General features: G+C 37.0%; 1 protein-coding gene across 1 annotated transcript in view; it reads left to right on the top strand.

Moving 5' to 3' along the window:
- Positions 1-2,706: 2,706 nt before the first annotated feature.
- Positions 2,707-12,354, top strand: part of MPP7 (MAGUK p55 scaffold protein 7) — a 119,118-nt gene continuing 109,470 nt past the window's right edge. The window contains exons 1-2 of the mRNA XM_050892318.1: positions 2,707-2,753; positions 5,166-5,332. Coding sequence (XP_050748275.1) covers positions 5,296-5,332 — 37 coding nt within the window. The 5' untranslated portion in view covers positions 2,707-2,753; positions 5,166-5,295. The remainder of the gene's footprint in view (positions 2,754-5,165; positions 5,333-12,354) is intronic.

The raw sequence follows: 12,354 nt of genomic DNA, 5'->3' as shown, positions 1-12,354 counted from the left end.
TGGGAGCTCATCCTTGAAGAGGAAGAGAATAAAATTATCAAGGCCCAAGTGTCTAAATGCTCATCTATTATTCTCAAAGCCTTTTAACAAACTGAGGTTGTTTCTAACATCCTCGTGGTGTAAGCTAAAACTTTATGTAAGCTAAACAAAATGGAGAACGCTGATAGAACATCACACAGAAATATTATGCAGAAGCCTTAAATTCTTCTGATAGCTGAAGACTGATATGATGGCAAGACCAGAAGAAAGTTAGTGAAGGCAGCTGTTGTCCTTTTCAATTTGGGATAGTCCATGTTCTCTATGTTGGTGTGTTAATAACATTTGGTAGTTGCCATAGATACTCCTTTTTTTTTTAATTGGACTCTCTACCCAGAGTTTTTTGCCACTCTTTTCATTTCCATTATACCCACAGTTGAGTGAGTCAGAGGTAGCTTCTTGCTTCTGCTGTGCTTTTGAAGTCCCATCACGTTTGTGTGCTGTGTCCTCTATGCAGTAATTCCAGTTCAAGATTTTTTTGAAGGTTCCTGTTGACAACATGCATGTACCGCCTGTAAGGGTGGCTGAACAGCTTTGGAAGGCTGTCAGGAGCCACAAACAGGTTCCAGTAGCCTGTCGGAGACCCTGTGATTGAGGAGGTGGAAACTTCCTCAGAAGAGTTTAAGGATTCAATAGATTTCATTACATTACAGCTTCCAAAAGAGTAGACCACCATTTTCAATTCCAATTTTGTCTACCAAAACAGATTTACTTCTCCCAGTCTAGAAAACCTCCTTTGGCAATTTCCTGTGCTGACTAGGTTTTGGAGACTTGTATACATGTCCCTAGTCAATTACTTGAGGCCTCATGATGAATATAAGACTGAATGGCTGTCAAATTTCCTGTCTCCACATGAAATCTCTATCTGGTAGTTCAAATACCATTTGCAGGCATGCTAGTTTAGTTCTGGAAATCAAGGTTATAGTCTTCATAACTGTAGCATCCTTTAGAAAAACAGGTTGAGTGTTTCTTGTATCAACCTGGTTTTATATTTCCCCACCCGTAGTCATCGTGTGTGTGTGTCCCCTTTGTAACATTGCTAGGTTCATATATTTTATGTTTTTACCTGGTTTAAATCAGTCAAAAGACTTCAGCCTGCTTTTTAAATGTGAAAAAAATCAATTTATATTCATTAAAGTGCCAAAAATATGAAGTAACTTGTAAAGTAACCTTTCAGAAATAAATATTGTGCAGTTTATTGAGGTTTAGATGGGGAGTCAAAGGTAGAACCAAGACTTCATGCATGCTGCCTCCAAATGCATGATGATTGCCATAAAGACAAATTTTAATCAGTTTTCCTACCTCATTTTCTGTAGAAAAATGAACTTGACTGAAATAAAATGTGTGCATGACTAATGGAGTCACTTCCATTCAAAAGTAATAGGATGCTAGAAAGAAGCTAAAATTATGTGGAAGGCTGTTCATCCTGGCACTCTTCAACTGCCTCCCACTCTCTTGTTTTATCTGACTGCCTCTGTCCATCGTTACTAGTCCTCCTGTATTGACAACGTGGGTGATCGGGAACACAGTTTATCCCCTCATCCCTTGGTAAGGGGCCTCTCTTATTTGTGGGATATGCAGAAGAACGGTTCCCTTGGAGAGCTGTAATTCTAGGATTTTGCAGTTTTGGAAGCGGTTCCCAGGAGGCTTCTGCCACGATCCTGGCTGTTTATAACCGGGGGATTTGGCACCCCGATAAGTTACGTCACCTTAATGAACTTGGCGGTGAAGCTAACTAGAACTGCGTCTGGCTTGGTGAATGCGCTTGTATAGTGTGCAGGAGTTATCGAAAGGTACGGAAACATCTCTGTTCCTTTTACAGACGTCTAGTTTTATTTCTTTTTACTATCTGTCGTTCAAGCGGAAAGCCCTAGAAATAGAAAAGCCTTTCATTATGCAAGTAAACGCAGGCAGAAATAATTAAAATCACGTAATTTATTATTTGATTTTAATTAACGATTTGGGTTTTTTTAATCGAAATAATCAAAAGCAGAAGTAATCGAAGCGCATCCGTACCTTTCGAGAAGCTCCTTTCTGGAGCTTTCAAGAGGCGTGCAGCATGGCGGGGGCGTGGGGGGGTGGCAGGTTCAACCCTGGGCAGGCGGGGCGGGGCGGGGCGGGCCCTCCGCCCCGGGCCCGGCGCCCCCGCGGCCGCTAGGTGTCAGGCGCAGCGCGGGAGCCGCGCGGGGGGCTCGGGGCCCGGGGCCCGGTGGAAACTCAGCGGCGTATCGCGGGACTGCACGTCTTTCCCTGTTTCCACATGGTGGGTGCCAGCAAAACCCGATACGGTGTGATATATAGAAGCAAGGTACAACTGGAATAATGAAATTTCAAAAATAAGCCCTTTTTAAAGGCTGGTTGTAACAGTCCTGCTGGGTATTGTAAATGCCTCAGGTGCACTTGATACTGCTGTTACGTTCCTGGCGTTGGCTTCTAATTTTTATGGAAAGATGGATTGAACTTCAATTTAAGAATATTCGGTAATCCCTCTCAGGACATACTGTAACAGCTGGTATTTCTGTGTTGCAGCAAATCGATTCCATACAGCAGTCAGCAATGCCTATGGCTGGGCTCCGGCAAAAACTTCCAAAGCATTTTAAATAAAGTGAGCCAAAGAAAATAACATCATCACTGCAAAAATGTAGCTTAATTTGCAAGTTAGGAAAAAAAAAAAAAAATCCCTGTTCCATTCCAGCAAAATATTAAGCATTTTACTGGTAAGGATTTCATCAGGTCATTTATTTTTCATTAATATATATTTAGGATCTGGGGGGAATAACTTTATGCCGTATATAAGTTTCTTAAATAATAAGGAGCTTGAATTTTTTTTATATTGAATGATTTACCGTGAAATAAAGAAAAATAAATAAACTGATCGAGTTTAAATACGTGACATGTATGTAGATCAACAAGACTTTCCACATTTCACAGTGAACTTTTCTTAAGGAACCTGAATTTCTGATTAATAATAATGCACCTATAATGAGAATGCCTTGCATGTTTGGGGGGGTTTGGGGTTTTTTTTAATAGATGAAACTACTTTAAGCTGCATATAAATCAAAGATGTCCCATTAATAGTAAATCATTTTGTTTTAACCAGTTTCTTACACATGTGAAAACTAAAAATGCCTCCATCCTTCATATGCATGTAGTGGTGTGCTCATGCTGGGGACTGTTAGTGAGCTTAGAACCTGACTTCTCCTTTATGGTGCATGTATGTGTTAAAAAGAAAACAAGCAGAATTAATGCAAGGTGAATATGTTCTTAATTGGTACAGCGTGTCCTTGGCTACAGTGTCTTTTTTTTTCTTTTAAACTGCACCGTGACTAGCTTTGCATATAGATGTTTTACAACTTTGTCATCATAAGATGAGCTTTCACTCTGAAATACTTAACTTCCTTATCTCTGTTTTAAATTTTAAGTTAATGGACTTTGTGCTGTTTTGATGAATGTCAAAATATTTTTTTGGAAGCTGATGCTTTTTTAGTGAAAACTTACTTTTTTTCTTCACCACAAACTTCTATAGCTAAAAAAACCCCAACCCCCTAAAAGAATCTTAATAGATAGTTTTTAAAGTTTTACTCAGTCCTTTTCATCATAGAAGAAGTTATCCAGGGCTGTAACTTCTGCTGTATTTGCCATCTTAATAAAAAAAACCCCAAATTCACTGGAGTTTGAAAGCTGACATGCAAAATCTTTTTTCGGGTAAACGCTTAGGGGAGGAAAAAAAAGAACTTTAAAAAGTTGCCAAACTATTTAAACTATAGGCTTATGCCTAGGCACAAGTTAACAACTAGCTTATATCTAAGAATTGATTTAAAACTTACTAAACAAAATCTTGTGGATGGTCTTTAATATGTTGCAATACTTTTAGCAATGTGGGGATTTTTTTTTGGTGAAAAACAAAATTTTGAACAGCATACAGTGTTTACAGCACCTGTATATTACTCTTCCACAAGACTTGCCAAGTACAAATGTGTCCAAAATATGCACTTTCAGAGCCAAGATGACTTCAAAAGTAATTCTGATTAATATGAATGTGTTTTAAAAAAAACAAAAAACAAAACAACAAAAACCACACCAGCAACAGCAGCGGCAAAACGCTCTTCTATTTGTTTATTTTCTTATGCTAAAGCAGAACTATGCTGCTTGCTTTCTTCAAGGATCCTTTTTGTTTACTGAAATCTGGAGAAAAATCTTGTTTTCTGTTAGCTTCTACTTCCCCCTCTCCCTTCCTTCTCCCTGCAAACACATCAGCCCCTGCCCTGCTATTAGTAAACATTTCCAGTCTTAACTCTGAATTTCTTTTCACAAGTTTGTGTTCCAGTTTCGTATTTTAACATACCTGAATTTAAATACATTCACTTATATTTGAAATTGGTTTTTACTTTTGTTACATTTGCTCTGAGTTTTCCTCAAGAACTGGTTAAAGGAAAGACCCAAAATTTAGTATCAGTAGGCCTGTGCAATTAATAAAAAATGTCTTTAAAAAAAATACTGACTTTGTAGTAATGAATTACAGAAAAATTCCTTACATGGTCTGCATGATAATGGCTCCATCAGCTCCACAAATGAAAGTGCTATTTACCTTAGAGAAGTGTTTGCCCCAGTCCTGCTTTTTACAACTTCAGTTAAAATTTAGATTATATTTCCAGATTACAAATAAAAATTGCATGTCAGATCTTAAATGAACTGAAAACTGAAAATTGAAAGGAGGTTAAGTAGAAACACTGAATAAATTACCATCCTAGTAAGCAATTTTTTTTTTTCTGGGATAAATAGTTGCAAAATTTGAGTGACTTAAATTTTTCACTGTTTTAATAAAATAACCCTAGACTTTATTTGCAAAATAGCTGACACGCTAGAGTTAGAGAGTATAAGTTACATGAGAGAAATGTGTTAAATTATTTTTACAGCAGAATGGGATTATAGGCTAGACTGAAAAAAACAAAACTTGTTTCACCTGGGGGGGGGAAATCTTAACAGTCATAAATAAATGCAAAGCACTTTTGGTTTGAGAGTCTTAAATCGAAAGCTTATTTTGTGATAATGATTGGATTTGGTTAGCTGCAGTAATTTACAGTTTAACAATGTTCTTAATTGTAAAATTCTGTTTCTGTTCTTTCTAGGAGAAACTGGGAGATAGCATAAATCTTTGTAGACAACTTGGCTGCAAGCAGTTAAAGTGAAATTAAATTCTGCCTTCTGGCTGCAGAGTGCTACTCTGACGTTCCTGCGTGATACTCTGCAGACTAAATCATGCCAGCGTTATCAACTGGATCTGGAAGTGACACAGGTACGCAAGCCAAGGAGGACTGCATGTTTCCTCCAGATCTTATTTGTTAAGTCTACGGTCTCTATTTCAAGAAATCATCAGATAAGATAATTAATTATGGTCTCAACAGATGCTTAATTTAAGACTTTAAATATAACCTTTTCTCCCTGAAGTTAATTTAGACATATGAAACACCACAGGTAAAATAAATTAATTTTTAAAAGCCCTACTGCCACCTTCTTCCCCTCCATCCTCAACCCCCCAAAAAGAAAAACTCTGAACAGATATTATGTATGGATCTGAAGAATTTGGATTCATCTCTAAGCGTGGTTTCTACAATGTTAACTTGAAAAAGGAGGAGGAAAAACAAAGATGATATCATACATGCCTTAATATTTGCAGCAGTCTAGACTATCCCCTCTGTGAGTTACAGTTATCAGTGGAGTTATTTCTGAACACAGACTATTTAGTTTTGACACTTCTTTAACAAATTAGGAGAAGAAAAATACTGCCTCAAATTCTCTTCCTTCCCTTGCTTTCCACGTCATCAGAGTCCAGTTCCTATCACTGACTGCGGGCAGTGGGAGTGCAGATATGTAGCTTTCCAGTTTTCACCTTCTTCGTTGCAATATTAGGCTATATTCAAAGGTTAAATCTCATCTTGCTGTTATGCATACATTCTCTCTGACAATATTTTTGTCCCTGTTTTAGGGACAACTAAAGTTAGTGGTTTTGCTCGAGGGTGTTTGGTAAATAGGTGATTCTGCTGAGGTTACAATACAAAGATCCTTGCTTTCCACCCCTGTGCTTGTTATTCTAGATCACATAGTTTTATGCACAAGAAGTAACAGCAGGATTTTGAAAACGAAGAGGGAGATTTAAAGTCAGGAATCCAAAATATATGTATATAAGGAACTGCATTTGATTCTTATTTTAAATAGACTGTACAGTGCAGTGATTCCCCTCCCCCCCCCCCCCACCTCAGGTCCATGTAAAACTTCTCTTAGATGAAAAGAATAATCTTTAGAGTTGGGTGGGTGGGTGGGTGTTTATTTATTTATTATCATGGGGAGGGAGGGTTGTGTTTGTTTTTATTTGCTTTTTTTTGTCTCCCTGTTCCTGTGTTTAAGGGATTTGACTATCATCTCACCAAACCCTACCTCTACATAACTTTGTTTTCTCCCCCTTCCCCCATGGAAATAAGTGCAGTTGAAGCTGTTTAGTATGCTAAAGCTGAATTTTGGAAGATTTGTCAGGGTCTACTCTGTGCTGATTTGCCACTCTGGATCTTTGCTTTCTTTATCACGCAACCTTTTGTGTCCTTCCAAAACCTGCCTTAATTTTTTTTTTTTTTTTTTAATTATTACTTGACCAAATGCTTTCTGACATTTCAGAAGTCTCAAGAACATGTTGAGATGAACAGCAGGGGGATGTGTGATGACTGGTGCCTGATGCTGACAATTTTGCTTGTTTTATTGTTTAAAGAATGTTAATATGTCCAAAAGTAATAGTCATAGACATACTCTCTGAATAAAGAAAGAAAAGGGCTCCAAAAAGTGGAAAAAAACCCTAATTTTAAAATTGGTGTGTATTAAAGTGTCTCTTAAAACATGTTTTACTGTGCTATTTAATGCATATGGTGCTCCAAATACACCTTTAATAATTATGGTGTGTGATAAAGCTCAACTATCTCCGTTCTCGCAGGAAATCTGTAATAAAATATGATACGTACCATTAATATCTTGCTGTTAAATAATACTGCTTGTTAAATCCAGTTTGTTTTCTGCTGCAAGTTGTAAATTGTTTCTTTAAATAAAAACTTGCATTTGGAGGGAAAAGAGAATTACTTATTTTCTTCCACTTTCTTTACAGTATTTCCTGATGGGGATGATAGCTATTTAAGTATTTTTTGAATGATTACATCAAACTGTGCTTCTTTCCTGGTTATAATACAGGTGGTTTCTAATCAGAGCCCTGTTTTTCTGCTATTACTCTCACTCTTAGATTAAAAAAAGAGAAACACAAAAAAATTTTGTATTTTCTTGCCTCTGGTGTTCCTTGGTGGGTAGACCAGTTTTCCTCTTGCCCTGCCTGCATAAACTGGTGGTGTGACATGTGATGAGTTGAAACTGCTCTAGTCCATGAGAAGACTATCTGGGATGCTGCGGAGTTAACAAGTCACTTGGTGGGGACCTAACAAAAATGCACCTTTAGGGTAGGGATACAACTTCATTTAGTCTGTCTGCTAAGACTCTGTTTTATTAATGCATTCAAACAAAACCCCGACCTAACTTATTTTAGTGTCTGTTATATCATGGTGAATTAAAAGTAAACCTGGATTTAAAGATGAATGAAAGAATTCATTGAGGACTAGTAAATAGAAATGCATCATCTGTGAATATCAAAAAGTTGCCAAGTCATGGGCTATTGGGAACTCAGATGCTAGTATGGAAGCATTGATGATTTTTTTTTTTTTTTTTTTTTTTAAATATAGTCTTAGGCATCAGACCACTGTCAAAAGCAGGATAGTGTTCATGATGGGCCACATCTGATCAGACTAAATGTTGACCTTCTCATGTCAATTGTACATTGCTTGTACTTTGTCAACAGACTTTGTTAGGAATGTCACCATGTCCTTGCAGCTGCTTCCTTCGTATACTTACACATGCTTTTGTTATACCACATTTTAACCTGTGTATTCTTCTGAACACAAACCATGCCTCTTAAATCTGTTTTGAGAGGCATTTACCAGACTTTAAACTATGATAAATCAAAAGCATGGCTACAGTATTTGCAATGTTTTGTTTAAAACATTTGTTTTAATTAATTTAGATTCATCAAGTGACTTTGCAATTAATCTTGTACCTTACCAGTGTGATCTGGCTTCTTTAATACAGAGGAGAAAGGCTTATGTGTGTACATGCTTCTTTCTCTTCCACTCTCCATTAGCCATATAGAAACCCTATTTTTATGTAATAATAATAAAAAAAATTACTTGTTGTTTATAACATGTGCATGATCCTGCTCCTCCCTTAAGATTTATAGTCCTGTCAGTGTCAGGTCAAAGTTATCTTAAAAGCAACCATCTTGAAAGAAAGACTGAGCTTCTGCCTGAGGCTGCATCTGAAGCTTTAAATATTTTCTGTGTTGCAAAAGTCTGCTTGAACTCTGTGTGCAAGGCCATCAAATAGAGTTTGAAGACTGAGCAAGAAGACTTGCACTTTTGCAGGTAAAGCAAGTCTGTAAGATCTGGCATTCACTTATCTGATATATTTAGGAAGATTTAAGTTTGCAGTCCTGGCTTCACAGTAGTTGATGGCAGCTTCATTGCTGACTTTGGTGGAGCCAAGATGACATCATTATGCTTTAAGTGTTGTTTTAGTGTGAAAAACATCGTAAAATTGTTACAGATTTCTTTCCTCTCAACCCTGTATCAAGCTTGCTCAGCTGACGAGTTTAAAAATGCTTTTCTGTTTTTCCTTAAAAACTAGCGCACGAATGTGCAAAGCAGACTTTGTGGTTTTGATTCATGTATTGTCACATTTATGGGCCAAGTTTGACCACCAAGTAAAACTGTGTGAGATTGCTTAAATATAATGAAAGTCAGAAGCAGTTCTTGAATTTGAATATTGTAAATTATAGAAAGAAAAAATGTGCAGGGCTTACATTAGTTTCTTCTTGAGTACATATAGGAGCTAATGGTGTGCCAGATAGTGGAGTTTTTTCAGTATTACAAGCCTGTAAAACTGAATACATGTTAGTTTTTTAAATTAAAAAAACCCAACACATTTGTTACTATCCAAATTGTAAGTTCACGTGGCCTTTAAAGTATTCCCGGTTTTGGTGTTTTCTTCTCTGTTTTGTAATAATACAAAATAAAGATATGAAATTTGTTCTAAATGTTGGGTATTTTTCCAAACTGCATTTTTAGTAGTGTATTCTGTGATTCTTTAAGAATTATCTCAACCTTTGAAGCTGCATGCTGTTGATGTGGATGTACTGAATACTGGTAGAAATATTTTACTAGAATATTATGTTGATATGATAGCTCCATAGTCCATATGGATTACCTCCCAGTGAAGTGAGACCACTGCAAGCAATGCGAAGTTCAAAGACGATTTTGCACTCATCTGAACACCAAAAGATGCTGTCCTTGCTTTCACTGTTTTCATACAGATGTCTTCCCTTTGTTTACTACTAATGCATTTTAATCAGCTTGCCAGTTTTAACATAATCTTTTCTAAGAATGCTTGATAATGAAAAGGATAAAAAGGTGGAGAGAAAAAAAGAAACAGTAATAACACGAAGAAAAAGTTGAGTAGTTAGCTGAGCTGAGAGGGGGACATCAGAAACATATGTAGGGGAAGAAGGACAAATTAAGCTGAAGTGGCTAAAGATTCTAGCCTTGTAAACCAGTTTTCAGAATGAGGAGGGAGATAGAAATCAGGGAGTTCTATTTTTACAGCCTGTTTAAAAAATGTAGTAACATAAAATGGTGGCCAAAGATCTGGGTTCATTGTTATGAGATGAAGAGAAAGGGAATTTAGGAGAGTTGATGAAGGAAAGATTTCTGGGAGTAGCTCTTCCGTCGGAGGCTGCCAGGGCAAAGGCTTGCAGGGAGATTGAATCCTGCTCCAAAGTGCCTCTGCTTCCCTGCTGACGTGCTGCGGTGGAAATGGAGCAGATGGAAAGCCTTCACTTGCCTGCTTCACACCGTTGCTTATGACTTAGGCATAGGTGTGCTGCCACAAGTGTAGTATGTAAATGCCTTTGGCTGCATCATAATTTCAAGGCTACTTAAATTTTTCACCACGTTGAAATGCACAGATATGGCTAGATTTTCGTGAAAACAGATATGCTAGCTGAGGCAAAACTTATACTGAATTAATAAATAGAGCCAATATTTTACCATACATTCTTGAATTCTCCCCCATTTCCAGCTGCCAGAGGCATTAAATGGCTTGTAGGCTAATGTTAATTTGAAAGATTTGGGAAAGTGTGAGATGTATGGCTAGCTCTAGTTGCTATCAGATTTACTTTTTAAAAATACAACTTGCTGGTGTTGGAAAGGGTATTTATTTTGGTATCAACATATTTATGGTGACTGTTGGAAAACTTGTTCAAAGTAAAATGAAATTTCTCTAAACTGTTCTGTTTTGGCTTAATATTTTATATTATGCTAGACTAATTCAGCAGTGTGGAATCAAAATGTGTGCAATTATATTTACTGATGGTAAACTCTTTAAAACTGTTACAGTTCTTGGACACAAATTTAAATTCAAAAGGTCTGGCAGCTGCAACAATTTTTACTCTTTTTTTTTTTTTTTTGTGAGCAATGTGTAGTTTTGTGGTAAATTTGAAAGTATGACAGCCTATATTGTTTCTAACCAGAGGCTTAAATGTACAGCTATGTTTGTTGGACCAAAAGCTGTAATTACACAAATGGTTGACAGTTCCTAGTGATGCCTTTGCCAAGAGCAGACTGCCATGCTGTACCCCTCAAGTGTAGCTGTGCCAGCATCCAGGTTAGCTAGCAGAGCATACATATTGTGTGCATTTACTGTCAGATGAAAGGTTCTGTGGCTTCTCAGCCCAATATCACGTCAAGTATTGGCTGATTTAATAAAACTAAAGCTGTTAATCTGAAGGAAATTTAGTACTACTAAGAGGTAGTAAGAAGCTTCCCTGCTAGCTGTTAGTTGCCTGTTGTGGAACACAGGGGTTCAAATATGATTTTGCTTTTAAAATAACACATTGGTTTAAAAAAAAAAAAAAACCAAAAAACACCATAATGCAGCATATTAATCTTAGGGATAAACTATGAAATAGTTAATTATTTCAAATAGTTTAATTTTCTAAACTTACTTTAGAGAGAAGGTGATGATGTACTTGACTCTAAACTTTTTTATATTCCTGTATACCTCTGTAGACTTTTATATCGAGTGTATGTGTCTGTATGCATGTATGACTGATTGATGTAATGGGATAACTTGTTTTGAGTGTTAAACTTTAAACTCAGTCATACAGTGAATCACAATGCTGAAATAATGTACTGGCATGTTTTTCGGCATCAGTACTGCCTAGGATTGTAGGACTTTTTCTTCTACTCTCAAGATACAATATGAAAGGTTGAGATACGTGGTAATCAAATGGTGTTTCCAGTAGTTTTAGGTACAACTGAGTTGAAAATAGCCTTGGCTGCTGCTGTTAGAAGTCTTTATTCAGTCTCTTAATGAGATATTGTGTCCTCCTTTTGCAAATGTGAAATGCTACTTTTAGTATTCCTTGCCACCCCTCCCCAGTGCCAAGTCTCTTAACCTTGCAAACTGTGACTAAAGAGTTAAACATGGTAAGTGTGCCCAGTGACATCCTAGTGCTGGAATGAGTTTTTTCCTGACTGACTGCCAGGTACTTGCTGTTGCCTCCTCTAGTGTTGATGAAGATGTAGATAGAAATACTAAAGACTCACCAAGCTGAGTCTATACAAAGGACCAGTCAATTAGTCAAGGTTATTCAAGGTGTCGTAGTATGCAGGCTTCGTTAGAGGAGCCAAGAGTTTTCAAAAACGAAAAAGAACATCAGATCTCTATGAGCTTTCCACAAGCTGCTTATTAATTTGCGCTTGATAAGTCACTTTAAATCAGTTTTATATATGTGTTATTCTTGCAGACAGCAGGAGAGCTTTTGAATACTCATGAAAGTACATTTTATGAACTTTCAAAGTATCCTTGCTGACACAGTGTCTAGTTAACTACATTTTGAGGGGTTTCGATTTTGAAGCAGCTTTGATGAGCCGTACAAGCAAGAAGTCTGCAGCAACAGTCTTGCCCTGTATGAATGCAAATAGGGATCAACTATTTAACTCGCATCAGAACATAACGGTATGTGGTATGCTAAATCTGAAATACACATGTTGAGACAAATCCTAAAAGACCAATAACTGTTTCAAACAACTGCGGATTCTTTAGCTCCGGGAGCCAAGTTCCAAAACTAAAGACTTTTCCATTTTGAAGGAAATAATATTTTTAAAAGTGGTGGGCTTA

Source organism: Gymnogyps californianus, chromosome 2, assembly GCF_018139145.2.
Source record: "Gymnogyps californianus isolate 813 chromosome 2, ASM1813914v2, whole genome shotgun sequence".
Lineage (NCBI taxonomy): Eukaryota > Metazoa > Chordata > Aves > Accipitriformes > Cathartidae > Gymnogyps > Gymnogyps californianus.
This window is presented reverse-complemented; position numbering and strand designations above follow the sequence as displayed.